The 16,485-nt window shown below is 40.8% G+C and overlaps 1 protein-coding gene across 1 annotated transcript; it reads right to left on the bottom strand.

Moving 5' to 3' along the window:
- Nucleotides 1-15,085: 15,085 nt before the first annotated feature.
- LOC147509959 (uncharacterized) lies at nt 15,086-15,760 on the bottom strand. The gene has a single exon (XM_086597963.1). It carries the CDS (start codon nt 15,758-15,760, stop codon nt 15,086-15,088), a length of 675 nt encoding a protein of 224 aa, XP_086454089.1.
- Between the last annotated feature and the right edge of the window lie 725 nt (nt 15,761-16,485).

Raw genomic sequence — 16,485 nt, 5'->3', positions numbered from 1 at the left:
TAATGCTATGTTTCTTCCCTATTTTTTGTGCCCGTTTCACGGATTGTGTTGGGGTCGACATTGTGAGACCCACCAATTGTATTATTCAATCGTTCCATGCAATGACTTGGCAAGGGTGGAGGATACAACCCCATCAGGTTGCGCCTTACACCCATCCGACCAAGTGGCGCTTGACAAGTTAGCTATAGTAGACGATAAGTGGCGTGAAGCCTGGCAAATTACCATGGTGTGGCAGGATGCGAAGGAACCTCATTTCTTTATTAAGGATGAGGAGGAAAATGCTTAAACGGGAGTTAAGGTTAGTTTTTATTTTAGTTAGTGTCTGCTTATGTCCCAAGCAATTTGTTCTTATTAACCCCATTACGGGTGGAACTCTTATAGAGTTGCGTCAGTTTTTCTTTTCTATAGTAGTACGTTTAACCTTATTTTGCAGATGTTCCAGAATTTTATGCGTTTCAATGGTATTTCTCTAACCTATTTATTTAAATACTTTGAGGACAAAGCATGCTTCTTGTTTTTTGGCATAGAAACACGTGTAATTAAGACATCTGTTAGGATATAGATATGTATAATATGCACTTGTTTTCTAGTTTAAAAAAAATCAAAAATTTTAAAAATATAAATAAAATGTATGCTATACACTTAAGAATATTGGTATTGTTTTCTTTCTCTATGCTCTCAATAATCTAGAAGTCTCACGTAGCTTTTGCATTAGAATAGTTTTTAGAAACTTAGGCTAATATGTAGATAATAATCCTTGCATCTATCTATAAATATGTTACATGAGTATCTATGATTGTTGGCAGTAAGTTTCTGAAATCTAAGCTAGAGTACTTATTCTACAAATCCTGTGAGAATATAGCCTAAAGCCTCATATGAGTGAACATTTGAGAAATGACACAAGGGAGAAGTAAAATCCGGATAGAGAAATCACATGTCCACTTGCTTGATTACTATACCATATCTTAAGCGAGAATTTAGGCCCTCTTTGGATCGATATAGCTAGAAATTCAAACTTATGAATTATTTTCTGCTAGTCGCCCCTTTGAGCCTTTCTTGAGCCTTTCATAAACAACAAATCCTTTACCCTGTTACAAAAGAAAACAAAATAAAAAAATCAACCTACCCAATTCTTTGAATAAGTTTGAGAATAGAGATGAAGAATAGAAAAGAGAAGAACCTTTGAAATCAAGAATTCATTAGTCGCTTTAGATGAGAAAAGTAAGTTTCCATCCAAATAAAAAAAAAAAAAAAAAAAAAAAAGAAAAGAAAAGAAAAGAAAGAGTTAGAACTCCAAAAATAGAATCAAGTAGTTAAAAGCCAAAGAAAAAGAAAAGAAAAGAAAAATATGGCTAAGGATGGAAACAAAGTGTAGAAGCAAAAGTAAAGAACAAGGGTTTCTCTAGTTGCATAATATGAAGCCTCTATTATTTCAGACTTGTCCTTTTTGAATATCCATTTCCTTCCTTCTTAAACCATCTCCTAATCCCCACAACACCTAATAAAGATCTCTAGCTCAATTAGGAATAGGTTAGTGTGATAGTAAGTGGCAGATGTGTTTGATCGACTCCGGCTTCCTTGTGTGTCATAGAGTTTGTAAGGTAAAGTGTGCCCACTGCACACTGGAGTAGCGAAACTTGAGCGGAAAAATCAGAGTGGTTTTTGTCTTGACATTTATGTGAGGACCTACTTAAGGACGCAATTCCAAGTTTTCAGAAACGGACCTGCTAGTTCATCTCATAGTATTACTCATTGTATATATGTTTATTCATAGATGATTGATTATTATGCATATATTAGCTTAGCTTTCGACTTGATTATTCTGTATTCATTGCTAGTGAGATGTATAGATAATTGAGACATAGATAAGGAAACAATAGTTTTATTTCTGAGTCGTTGTAGTATAGATAAAGTTTGTGAGTACCTTCATTGGAAAACTCTCACGAGACTATAACTCGTCCACTAGGGAATTCCTAGTGGTTTAAGGCCTTGTTGCATATGGTCAATGCAATCGCACTCGGTGAAACGAGATTAGTTAGAACTCCATTTTTGGTCACTTATGCTAATTTCTCATATTTGCTTGAGGACAAGCAAAATGCTGTTTGGGGGTGGTTTGATAAGAGCCCTAAACTGTAGTTTTAACCCCTTAACAACAATACTTTTAGACCAATTATGCGAGTAATAAATAAGAGTTAATGCTAATTACGTATTTTTATGTATTTCATGCATTGAAATCAATTATGTGCAGAAATGTGCCACTTCGGCGATATAAAAGAGCAAGGGTTGGTTGCTAAGAAGTTCTGTGATTAAAGGCCAAGACGGGCAGAAACAACACACAAAAGTTAGCATAACTTCTGAAGATTGTATATTTGGACTTAGGCCTCGGAATTGGGCGTACCTTATGTTAAAACAACTGGCTCGGAAAGAGCTTTCCAATGGTCCAAACCTTGACCCAATCAGAGGAGTAAAAGTAGACGAAAAGTCTGTTAAAGTCAAAGCCAGCTGAAAAGGGCCCTGTAGACTGAAGAAATTGGGCTTTGGCCTCGATTTTTCGGCCCAAAACATGGACCCTCAGCCCATGCACGAAAATGTGGATCTGGTCTCTTCCATTTCCACACACAAGACTTAGCTCTTAAGTATCAATTAGCTTATGATAGAAAGTAGCCATTAGAGCTTAGTTCTAGATCTAGTTTTTCAATTAATTAATTAGTTGTTATTCTTGTTTTAATTTCAGTATTGAATCATTGTTTATCATTCATTAGATAAATAAAATAGTTAGTTCTTGTCAAATTTGATCTTTGGTATTTAATGATTGTTTAGATTAATTTCGATTCTTGTTATTTAATGATTTCTTAGTTGTTAATTTAGATTTCAATTATTGTTTAGTTAAATTTAATAAAGGTAGAATCTTTATATTATGTCATATTCAATTTCATATGGAAATGATAGTTTGATGAATCAAGGCTAAACCTCCATTAGAGGGGTTTGATGAAGCCTCGATGAAAACTTGATTGTGTAGTATAGAATCGTTGTAAAAGTCTATTCCACTCTAGAAGGTTGTTGATTTGCCATAAGAATGGATGGATGTCTTCACATGCTAGTTATGAATTGGTAGAGATGTCATGTATAATTAGGGATTAGAACGACAATCTATGCTAGTTTCTTAAGTTGGATTCAAGGTAGATTCAATTCCCCCCTAATTCTTATTCTAGATTCAAACTTTAGTATTCCGTAGCATTTCGTAGTATAATTCGTAAAACTCTCATTGACTTTGGTAGGATTGATAGTCGTAGGAAACTTGAATGCTAAAGAACTAGGAGTGGAACGAATCTTCTATTCCAACTCTACTTCAATAGTATCGAGAGTAGAAATCTTTAATAATCACGAGTATAGTCCAGTTTTAGTTTTACTTACGTTTAGAGTTTCATCACTTTATTCATTAGTAAAACTATCAAACATTTATTCGTATTATCAGCTACCCCAAATCGACGGCATGGACTAGGTAGTCAACAAATTGACAATCATTTTTTAGGGAGGTGTATGAACCAATATCTCTTTAATACAAACTGAAGACCTAAATGTACTCGCTAACAAGCCTTTTTCCTCTCTTTTCTCTCTCTCTTTCTTGTCTCCCTTCACTCATTTCTCTCACTGTGCGGCCTCCCTCTTTTTCTCTATCTTATCCTTTTTATACCCCTTCCCCTATCATCTAGATCGTCCATCTGTCTTCTCATCTTTCAGTTCCGCTACCAGTCGTACATGTGCCACGCCCACGGTCTAGGGTTCCGTGGACATGATCCTATACTACCCAACTTATCTTATTATGCTACACTCCAACTCCCTGTTTCGTTGACCCAGTCCACTCTTCCTTATTGGGCCCCTACAAATGCCCCTTCTCGACTCCGCGGTTATTTAATTGGCCCAGGGTCGAGAACTTCCACCACCTCGTTGCCTTTCCAGCTAAGATTCCTTCCCATCGGTATGCGTGTGATGTGAAGGGCAATCATCACGCGCATTTTTAGTAACCCCTCGTTTCCCGAGCCTTTACGCGTCAACCTTCTGCTGGGGCATTTGCCGACTCTTCGGTTTCCTCACCGCCCTAAAATTACTCTTTTGACCTTCTCCTATTTAAACTCATCTCCTTCTCCTTCCTCCCTCACTTTATTCTCTTTTCATTCTCTCACTCTGCTTCCCCCCCCTTCGCCCACTTTCTCCTTTCCGACCCCTCTCCAGCTTGCGTATGCTTTGGTGGTTTCTCCGGTGACTCTCCTCTCCTTCGGACACTTTCTTCAGGCTCATCCCCTCACTTTTTCCTTCGCTTGGTATGTTTTATAGGCTCTCTTTTCTTTAGTTTGAACTATTTTTAAGTTAGTTCAACATCTAGAAACTGTTTATTTCCCTATCCGATGTCGGACTCCGAAGCCGGTGACTCCTCATCTTCCCGGTCAGCTGGGATAAGCGTCCCCGCTCTTGCTCCAACTGCAGTCCCCTCCACCTTTGGTCGTCTTGTCCCCTTACTGCCACCCCCATCTCAGTGTCGTAGGCTTAATTTGGACGCTATTAGGGCAGCCTACGGTATTCCGGCTGATGTAGTGATGGAACACGTGTCCTCTGTCACCCACTCCCCTCACTTAGTTCCCTGCCACCCGGGGTCCCTCGTTATAACTGTAGGTCAAATTGTTGCCGGTCTACGGCTTCCCCTCACTCTGTTGGATGTCGAAGTATGTAATCATTTCAACATCCCCCCTTGCCAAGGCATAGGAAATTTCTGGAGAATAATGTATGCTGCGAACTCCTACAATAGGATGGGCGAACCCAAGATTTAGAGCCGCGATATCTATTCTCATTATTACATCAAGACAAATACCAAAGACGTTAGCGTAGGGTATCAATAGTTCTGTGTACGCCCCCAGAAATAGTCTTTTGTCCTCCGTGTCAGCACTTCAGACAAAGTGTGGTATCACTATCCGCTATATGTATTAAGGAATTTTCTGTCTGTGGATATTCCTTCTGACTTAACTCTTAATCACCTCGCCTTCCAAACCCGTGGTGAGTATCGTAGCTCTTTCCTCCTTTCTTGATATGCTCTCTATGTTACCAACTAACAGTGGTTGCTCTTCTTTGTAGGTTGGCGGCCATACTCTAAATCCAGAATATACTTCGGCATCTCTTGTCCTATCTTTGAAAAGCTCCGCAGCCTAGGTCCTGCTCAAGCCGACCATCTGGGCATCCACCCCACTACCGTTACTCCTCTGTTACCCATTCTAGCATTACAGACCATCCGCGGGTATTCCGCTCCTTTTTATCGTCCTCCACCACCCAAGGAATGAAAACCCAGAGCCTCTCCTCCTAAGAAACAAACACGCACTCACTCCTCCCGTTGTCACCATCCTCAGTCTTCCTCCCACTCTCCCGCCTCCCTCGAATCCCACGATCTTCCAACCTCCTCCGCCCCTGACGACATCCCTTCCTACTGTTCTATCTCCACTTGGGACGATCAATACACTTTCCTTCCTGCCCCCTCTGATAACATGGATGTCAACAAAGCGAAGTTGTTCGATAGTGATACCGACGATGATGATGTGAGGGAAGTTCCACCCACCGAGGTGCGGATTCCTGCTGACGGTCATCCCGCCAAGAAGCAACGGATCTTTGAGCCCGAGGATCCAACCCTCACTACTTTAATTGCTCAATTTGCCGTATCTCCCCTTGCACACGCCGGTTGGGAAAAGACCCCGTTCTGTCTGTTGGTCAAGGGTCTGATATTGTAACCATTGAAAGACTTCTGCCCTATCTTTAAAGTGCGCAATCATAAGGTGACCACCACGGACTCAGCTCTGGACAACCTAGCCATGGCCTCTTCCCTATTCTACGGTGCTCACTTGCCCAAGGACTTGCTTATGCAGATGGGGGATCGTTTGAGCAGCACCGTACTTCCCTATACACCAATTGGGAGAAGGTCCACATACTTCCTCTTTTTTTTTTAATAATTTCTTTGATATCAGGTGAGCCTGGACATTTCTTACAAGATCCGCGGCCTATTTGGTGCCAAATCTAAGGTAGAATCTCTTGAAAAGGAACTCAGCGGCCCTACTGGGCTGCGGGCTCTCAGTGCCTGCCTTCAATTGGAGATGGAAGATGCCAACCTGGCCAAGCTTAAAGCCCAGGACTAGCTGAAGTCCGCATAGTCATCTCACCAGCAATATATGGATGATGTCAACGACCGCTTGAGCTGTCAAAGAGAAACACTCCTCCTACAACATCAAGGAAACCTAGATGCGCTTGCACGACAGCATTAGGAAAACTTGGACGCCCTCATACAACAACATAAAGATGCTTCTGCGAATCTTCTGCAATAGCACCAGGCGGACATGACCAAGCTACAAGAACGTTTCAAACTCCTGGCTGATAAGAGGGTGGCAAAGAAGATTCAAGAAGAACATGTACAACTCCTCCAAGAGGGACGGATTCTCCCTGAAAGGCCTGCCAACCCCGCACCCGTGCTCCCTGATGTCGCTGCAGAAGATAGGTCGGTCAACGAGGTGATCGAAGAGCCCCCCGTTTCAGAGAAGTCCGCAGACCAGGCGGAATCAAGTGAAGAGACAGCTGTGGTAGATGTTGTTGATCCCATTCTGGAAATAAACTAGGATTTTGTTTCTCATCTTTAAGCCTTGTATTTCCTGGCTTTGCATTAATTTCTCTACTCGCATGGTATTTTGATGTAAACTTGTGATCCACTGCTACTTTGAATTTTGCCTCGCGGATATGAGGTTTAACTTCCATTTGTTTAAATGCGTTTGTTCCCTTATCTTTTGATTTCTGAATGAGGTTAAACCTACAATTTGCCTTAGCATGATATTGGCTTTATTGCTCTGTTTTGGCCTAGCTCCTATGCATTTCTTTGATGCATCTTTGCCAGGGCCTTTCTCTTTCTCCCAGGTTCCTTCTAGTCCCAGTGTCAGCGAAGGGCTCCTCCCCTCCACTGTCTCTCCTTTAGATTGGCTGAGCAGCCTGATGGGGATCACTCTCTTTGCCTGAGGTGTCTCTCGGAATTCTCATTCGCGAAGGGCTCATCCCACCCCACGAGTTCAACCAAGCCATATGGCATGCTGGGGTAACTCGTCTTGTTCCAGGCTCTTTCTGGTATTGGGGTCAACGAAAGGCTCATCCCCTCCGCTGTCTCTCCTTTAGATGGGCTTAGCAACCTGATAGGGACCACTCTCTTTGCCCTAGGTATCTATCGCAATTCTCATCCGCGAAGGGCTCATCCCACTCCGCGGGTTAAACCAGGCCATGTGGCATGTTGGAGTAATTCGTCTTGCTCCAGGCTCCTTCTGGTATTGGTGTTAACGAAGGGCTCATCCCCTCTGCAGTCTCTCCTTTAGATGGGCTGAGCAGCTTGATGGGGACCACTCTCTTTGCCCCAGGTGTCTCTCACAATTCTCATCCGCGAAGGGCTCATCCCACTTCGCAGGTTCAACCAGACCATGTAGCCTACTGGAGTAACTTGTCTTACTCCAGGCTCCCTCTGGTATTGGGGTCAACGACGGGCTCATCCCCTCTGCTATCTCTCCTTTAGATGGGCTGAGCAGCCTGATGGGGACCATTCTCTTTTCCCCAGGTGTCTTCCGCACTTCTCATCCATGAAGGGCTCATCCCACTCCGCGGGTTCAACCAGGCCATGTAGCTTGCTGGAGTAACTCATTTTGCTCCAAGCTCCCTCTGGTATTGGTGTCAATGAAGGGATCATCCCCTCTGCTGTCTCTCCTTTAGATGGGCTGAGCAGCTTGATGGGGACCACTCTCTTTGCCCCAGGTGTCTCTCTCAATTCTCGTCCGCGAAGGGCTCATCCCACTCCACGGGTTCAACCGAGCCATATAGCCTGCTGGAACAACTCGTCTTGCTCCAGGCTCCCTGATAAGAGCCCAAAACTGTAGTTTTAACCCTTTAACAGTCATACTTTTGGACCAATTATGTGAGTAATAATTAAGAGTTAACACTGATTACGTGTTTTTATGCATTTCAGGCTTCAAAGTCCATTATGTGCAGAAATGTGTCACTTTAGTGAGATAAAGGAGAAAAGGTCGGTTACTAAGAAGTTCCATGATTAAAGGCCAAGATTCAAGAAGATAAAGCCTTCCTAAAGCCCGGTCAAAAGCTGAAAAGTCGACACGGGTGAAATAAAGACCACAAGTCGTGAGAACTTCCGAAAGCCGTATCTTTGGACTCAGACCTCGGAATTGGGCCTACCTTATGTCAAAACGACCGGTTCGGAAAGAGCTTTCCAATGGTCTAAGACTTGACCCAATCAGAGGAGCAAAAGTGGACGAAAAGTCTATGGAAGCCAACTGCAGCTGAAGAGGTCTTTTTGGATCTGAAAGTATAAAAACCAAAGTTTAGCTCTTTGTTAATGGTAGCTAGTTAGACCTAAAATAATATAGATAATTCTAGATCTGTTTTCATTAATTAAATTAAGCTTTAGTTCCATTTTAAATTCTTGTTTTAGATTAAGTCTTTGAATCATTGTTCTTGATTGATTAGATAAATAAAATAGTTGTTTTCTCAATTTCGAATTGTGTTATTTCAATTTATAGATCTGATTTTAATTCTTGTTGATTATCATTCCGTAGTTTAAATAGATTGAACCATTGTTAGTTAATTTAGTTAAGTTAGAATTTTAATATGATGTGTAGTTATAATGAAATGGGAAATGATGGTTTGATGACTCAAGGCTAAAACCTCCATTAGAGGGTTGATGAAGCCTTGATGAAAACTTAGTGGTATAGTGTAGAAACATTGTAGAATCTATTCCAATCTAGAAGGTCGTGATTCGCCATGAGAATGGGTGGACGACCTCACATGCTAGTTAGTACTCGGTAGAAATGCCATGAACACTAGGGATTAGAACTCGAATTTCTTGCCGTAAGAACGTAAGAATCGAGATACAAGAATCTATGTTAGGCTATTAAGTTGGATTCGAGGTGGATTCAATTCCCCTCTAATCTTTTATCTAGATTCAAGCACAATCATATTTCCATAGCATTCGTAGTTAAATTTAAGTAATCAAATTCAGTAAGTATCGTAGTATATCACCTTCGTAAAGCTCTCATTGACTTAAGACTGATTAATTATATTAGAAAACAATTCCATGCTAGAGCACTAGGAGTGGAACGAACCTCTTACTCCACTATATCTCAAGGGATTGAGAGTAGAGAAATCTTTGATAAAATAGAGACTTAAGAATAGTTTTAGTTTACTTACGTTTTGATTTCATCGTTCATTTCGTAGGTAAGCTAATCATTTTATCATTATCAAATGGCGCCGCTGCCATCTTAGTTGCACTTTAGCATTGTTTTCATAGTTGAATTAGTCATTTTTAAGTCCCATTAAACCCACCCACCCTTGTTTGATTCATACTGTGGTTATTCGTAGCGTTGAAAAATTCCGGGACAGAATTACACGGAGCGTGATCGCGCCTATAAGGAGCGCGCCTGCGCCCTATAGTCTGGACTTCGAGCGCGACCCGCCCTCATACCAAGCGCGACCCACGCCATAACATTGTAATCGCATTTACACAAGAGCGACCCCGCCTCTATCTGAAGATAGCGCACGCATACCGCCTTCCGAACGAACGCTGAAATTTCCAATTTTCACGGGGGTCATTCCAAGATTTTTGTGGAACTGTTCAAAGAGTAGTTAAGATGACATCTCCTATAGTCATACCTGAACAGTCTTTTCGAAGATGAGTTGGGCACGAGACCCTGGACACCGGTTCCGGCCACGGGATCCTGCATTAGGATGGCGTCATCTACTCGGTAAAGTGATGACGAGTCATATTCACCACAACTTACTGCTTATTTCTATGACCACGTTAAATTCTATTGTAATCAGGATGGAGATCAAGAATTCTCCATCGTAGTCGATGACACGACACATGAATTCAATAAAAATTTGGTCGCCTTAGTTTTAGGAATACCAATACCTGATCCTGTTCACACATGGGCATATATGACTGATAATGCATATCTTTATGATTATACATATTTCCATGATTATTATGGGGGAGGGGTATTTCGAGTAATGGACCAGGGGCGATATAGCATTGCCCTTGGTAGCCTTTCCTTAAACGTAGGCACCACTATGTTATTCATCCTGATGAATATTTTGGGGGAATGGCAGTTCATTTCTACAAACAGTACTGCTGGTGACATTTTCCTCGCTTTAGCTAAGGGACGTCGCCGCTATGACATTCCCCGAGTTTTGGTCACTAGTCTTAAGAGAGCCCAAACCATGAGGCGTAAGTATCTTCTTATGCCTGTGTTGGTAAGCCGCATCATGCATAGTTGTTTACCTGTATTCTGTGCACAATTCACAGATTGGAAAAGGGTTGAAGTCATGAGACCCACCAATAGGGTGGTTCGCTCATTGCGAATAATGACTTGGCTGGGATGGCAGGTGCAGCCTCATTTGGTCGCCCCGTACATCCCATCAGACATAATAACACTTAACAGGTTAGCATTAGTAGATGATAAATGGCGGCAAGCTTGGCAAGTTATAATAGACTGGTAGGATGCGAAGGAACCTCATATCTTTAATGAGGAGGAGGATGCTTAAGCGGGAGATAAGGTAAGTTTTTAGTTTTTTAGTGTCTGCTTATGTCCCAAGCAATTTCATTTTGTTAACCCCATAATGGGTGGAACTCATTATAGAGTTAAGGTCGGTTTATTTCCTATAGTAGTACGTTCTAACTTTGTTTTGCAGATGTTCCTGAATTTCACACGTTTCAATGGTATTTTTCCTACCCTCTTTATTTACAATACTTTGAGGACAAAGCATGGTTCTTGTTTGGGGGCATAGAAACACGTGTAATTGAGGCATTTGTTAGGATATAGATATGTATAATATGCATTTGTTTTCTAGTTAAAATTTAAAAAAAAAAAAAAAATCAAAAATATAAATAAATAAGTTATGCTATACACTTAGGAATATTGGTATTGTTTTCTTTCTCCATGCTCTTAACAATCTAGAAGTCTCAATGTAGCTTTTGCATCGTAATAATTGTTAGAAACTTAGGTTAATATATAGGTAATAATCTTTGCATCTATCTATAAATATATTACATGAGTATCTATGATTGTTAGCAAGAAAGTTTCTGAAATCTAGGCTAGAGTACTTATTCTACAAATCCTGTGGAGAATATAGCCTAAAAAGCCTTATATGAGCTAAAACAATTGAGAAATGACACAAGGGAGAAGTAAAATCTGGATAAAGATATCACACATCCACTTGCTTGATCACTATGCCATATCCTAAGCGAGAATTTAGGCCATTTTTGGATCGATATAGCCAGAAATTCAAACCTATGAATTATTTTCCGCTAGTCGCCCCTCTGAGCCTTTCTTTAGCCTTCCATAAACCACAATTCCTTTACCCTGTTACAAAAACAAAAACAAAATAAAAATAAATAAAAATAAATCAACCTACCCAATTTAGAATAAGTATGAGAATAGAATGAGTGAAGAAAGAAGAAGAGAAAAACCTATGTAAACAAAAATTAGTTAGTTGCTTTAGAAAAAGAAAAGAAGTTTCCATCCAAGGAAAATAAAAAAAATAATATAGAAATAAATAAAAACTCCAAAAATAGAATAAAAGGGAGTCAAAAGCCAAAGAAAAAGAAAAAAGAAAAATATGGCTAAGGATGGAAACAAAGTATAGAAGCAAAAAGAAAATAACAAGGTTTTCTCTAAGTTACATAATATGAAGACTCTATTATCTTAGACTTGTCCTTTTGAATATCCATTTCCTTCCTTCTTAAACCATCTCCAAATCCCCGCAACACCTAATAAAGACCTCTAGCTCAATTAGGAATAGGTTAGTGTGATAGTAAGTGACAGATGTATTTGATCGACCGGGTTCCTTGTTGTCATTGAGATTGTAAGGTAAAGTGTGCCCACCGCATTTTGGAGCAAATAAAACTTGAGTGGAAAAATCGAGTGGTTTTTGTCTTGACATTTATGTGAGGACCTACTTAAGGACGCTATTCCGAGTTTTCAGAAACGAACCTGCTAGGCATTTCATAGTATTACTTATAGTATATATATTTGTATCATAGATGATTGATTATTATGCATATATTAGTTTAGGTTTTGACTTGGTTATTCTTATTCAATTGCTAATGAGATGTATAGATAGTTGGGACATGAATGAGGAAAAACAATAGTTTTATTTCTTAGTCGTTGTAGTATAGTTGAAGTTTGTGAGTACCTTCATCGAAAACTCTCACGAGGTTATAACTTCGCCCACTAGGGAATTCCTAGTGGTTTAAGGCCTTGTTGCATAGAATCAATGCAATCGCACTCAAATAAAACGAGAGTAGATAGAACTCCATTTTTGGTCACTTATTTTAATTTCTCATCTTTGCTTGAGGACAAGCAAAATGCTGTTTGGGGTGGTTTGATAAGAGCCCAAAACTGTAGTTTTAACCCTTTAACAGTCATACTTTTGGACCAATTATGTGAGTAATAATTAAGAGTTAACACTGATTACGTGTTTTTATGCATTTCAGGCTTCAAAGTCCATTATGTGCAGAAATGTGCCACTTTAGTGAGATAAAGGAGAAAAGGTCGGTTACTAAGGAGTTCCGTGATTAAAGGCCAAGATTCAAGAAGATAAAGCCTTCCTAAAGCCCGGTCAAAAGCTGAAAAGTCGACACGGGCTGAAACAGTACATAAGTCAGTAGAACTTCCGAAAGCCATATCTTTGGATGCAGACCTCGGAATTGGGCCTACCTTATGTCAAAACGACCGGCTTGGAAAGAGATTTCCAATGGTCTAAGCTTTGACCCAATCAAAGGAGCAGAAGTGGACGAAAAGTCTGTGGAAGCCAACTGCAGCTGAAGAGGTCTTTTTGGATCTGAAAGTATAAAAACCAAAGTTTAGCTCTTTGTTAATGGTAGCTAGTTAGACCTAAAATAATATAGATAATTCTAGATCTGTTTTCATTAATTAAATTAAGCTTTAGTTCCATTTTAAATTCTTGTTTTAGATTAAGTCTTTGAATCATTGTTCTTGATTGATTAGATAAATAAAATAGTTGTTTTCCCAATTTTGAATTGTGTTATTTCAATTTATAGATCTGATTTTAATTCTTGTTGATTATCATTCCATAGTTTAAATAGATTGAACCATTGTTAGTTAATTTAGTTAAGTTAGAATTTTAATATGATGTGTAGTTATAATGAAATGGGAAATGATGGTTTGATGACTCAAGGCTAAAACCTCCATTAAAGGGGTTGATGAAGCCTTGATGAAAACTTAGCGGTATAGTGTAGAAACATTGTAGAATCTATTCCAATCTAGAAGGTCGTGATTCGCCATGAGAATGGGTGGACGACCTCACATGCTAGTTAGTACTCGGTAGAAATGCCATGAACACTAGGGATTAGAACTCGAATTTCTTGCCGTAAGAACGTAAGAATCGAGATACAAGAATCTATGTTAGGCTATTAAGTTGGATTCGAGGTGGATTCAATTCCCCTCTAATCCTTTATCTAGATTCAAGCACAATCATATTTCCATAGCATTCGTAGTTAAATTCATATAATCAAATTCAGTAAGTATCGTAGTATATCACCTTCGTAAAGCTCTCATTGACTTAAGACTGATTAATTAGATTAGAAAACAATTCCATGCTAGAGCACTAGGAGTGGAACGAACCTCTTACTCCACTATATCTCAAGGGATTGAGAGTAGAGGAAACTTTGATAAATATAAGCATCATAAGATAGTTTTAGTTTACTTACGTTTTGATTTCTTCGTTCATTTCGTAGGTAGACTATTCAATTTTATGTTTTATCACTCCCTCGGGTATTACTGTCAGCGAAGGGCTCGTCCCCTCTGCTGTCTCTCCTTTAGATGGGATGAGCAGCCTGATGGGGACCACTCTCTTTGCCCTATGTGTCGTTTGGTATTCCCTGCCCGCAAAGGGTTTATACCGCTCCGCGAGGGACTCCTCTATATCGCTGTCCAAATCTGATTTAGAAACCATACATAGTAGGAAAATATCTTTTTACAAAAGGGCCGTTGTATTATATATTTAGAGACAGCTATAGTCTTTTACTCTGGACCTCCATTACATTGCTTTGTACTTTTGTTACATTCAATTGTAAAATCTTTTCAGCATTCTCATGTTCCGTGGCTTTTCTATCAGTTTGCTTTTCATTGTTCTTAACTTGTAAGTTCCAGCCCCTCCTACCTCCACCACGGTGTAGGGTCCTTCCCAATTTGGACCCAGCTTCCCATCTTTCTCCTTCTTTGTACTAGAAACTTAATCAGCTGCGTCTCCTATCTGGAAATGCCGCGGTTTGACCCGCTTGTTATATTGCCTCTGTAAGCGCCTGTGATACTCCTCTAGCTGAATACGGGCTGACTCTCTTCTTTCTTCTGCCAAATTCAAATCCCCTACCAAGATGCTCCAGTTAGAAGCCTCCTCCATGACCTTGTTTGCATTTTACCTGCCACCATCTCTGAAGGAATCACGGCCTCAACGCCATAGGCTAAGGCAAATGGGGTCTCTTTGGTGGTCGTCCGATGAGTAGTTCGATAAGCCTAAAAACATGGTTCAACTCGTCTGCCCACGCCCCCTTCTTATCTTCCAACTTCCTCTTAAGGTTGTTCATTATCGTTTTGTTGGAAGATTCAGCCTGTCCATTGCCCTCGGGGTTGTAGGGTGCCGAGAACCCCTGTTTCACCTTGTTTGCCTATAGAAACTCGGTTACCTTAGCTCCCATAAACTGTGTCCCATTGTCCGCAATGATGCAATATGGCAGTCCAAACTGACATATTGTTCTCCCATAAAAACTTAATCACCTGCGTCTCCTTCACCTGCTGCAAGGGTACGACTTCTATCTATTTAGTGAAGTAGTCCATAGCTGCTAGCATATATCTCCTTTTGCCGCTAGCCATGGGCAATGGTCCTACGATATCCATCGCCCACATAGCAAAAGGCCACGGACTTGAGACATTATGCAGGGGGTTCCGCGGGGGCAAATATCAACTGTGAAAATCTCTGACAATTGTCACACTTTTTAGTGAACTCCACTTTTCATGTGTGGCCAGAAGTAGCCCTGCGTCAAGAGTCGGTGTGCCATAGTCCTTCCAGCTGAATGGCTCCCGTAGTCCCCTTCATGCATCTCTGCCAGTACCTCTAAGGCTAACCGCGGCTCTAGGCATTTTAACAATGGCCCATTGAAGTTCTTTCGGTACAGTTCGCCTTCCAGCAGTATGTATCTCTGAGAAGTCTGTTCCAACTTTCTTCTTTCTTTCTTATCTGTTACCTCCTTTCTCTCCAAGAAACACTTAATGGGATCCATCCATCCCCCTTCTTCTTCCGTGATCTGACACACCTCCATCACCTCCTCTATGTTTGGTTTCTCCAATCTTCCTACCCGTATTGTCCTTTCCTCTGACCTAGGTATGGCTGCAGCCACGTACGCAAGGGCGTCTATATGCCTATTCTTACCGTGAACCAAGTGTACAAATCTGAGCTTCACAAACTTGGTGGACCTTTTGTGCAACACCTCTAAATACTTCGCCATCCGTAGACAACGGGCAGTGAACCCTCTATTTGCCTGACACACCACTAAGTTTGAATCAGAATACACAGTCAGTTCCTTCATCCCCAAGTCCTCGACCATTCTCAATCCTGCTATCACTGCCTCATACTCTGCTTCATTACTGGTTGTCGCGAACCCTAGCTTCATGGTCAGTTCTATTCTGTTATTATCAGGTGTAACCAATATAACCCCTATGCCGCTGCATGCATCAGTGGTAGATCCATCTGCGAATACTCTCCACCCATTCCTCTTATCCTAAGGGTCTAGGAGATCGGGCTCTACATCCTCCTCCGGTTCCATGACCATCTCTTCTCCCCAAATGGGATCTTTCACGGGGAACTCTGCCACCACCTGTGCCTTCTCTGTGGTTTTTATCTGATATTGTATCTCGTACGAACTAAACATCACTGCCCAATTCAACATTCTGCCTAATTTTTCTGCCCTTAATGCTTGTTTTAGAGGCAGGTTCGTCACCACTACCACTGAGTGTGATTCGAAGTAGGGTTTTAGCTTTAGGTCCGAGAAGCTTAACGCCAAGGCATATTTATCAATTCTACTATACCATGTCTCTGCGTCCAACAATGTTTTTCTTTGAAAATACACCAGTTTCTCCATTCTGTCGACAAGCTGGACGAGAACTGAGCTAACTACATATTCGGTGGCCCCTAAATACAAGTATAATTTCTCCCCCTGCTCTGGTCGTGACAACAGAGGAGCCTTGCCCAAATACCTCTTCAACTCTTGAAATGCCTCCTCGCATTCTGATGTCCATAAGAAATCTGGTATGCTTCTTAGTAATTGATATCGCGGTCTACATTTGTCAGATGACTTGGAAATAAACCTATTCAAAGCCGCGACCCTACCGGCCAGCC

This window comes from Coptis chinensis, chromosome 3 (genome assembly GCF_015680905.1).
Source record: "Coptis chinensis isolate HL-2020 chromosome 3, ASM1568090v1, whole genome shotgun sequence".
NCBI lineage: Eukaryota > Viridiplantae > Streptophyta > Magnoliopsida > Ranunculales > Ranunculaceae > Coptis > Coptis chinensis.
The sequence above is the reverse complement of the archived record's forward strand: the minus strand, read 5'-3'. Positions and strand labels throughout refer to the sequence as shown.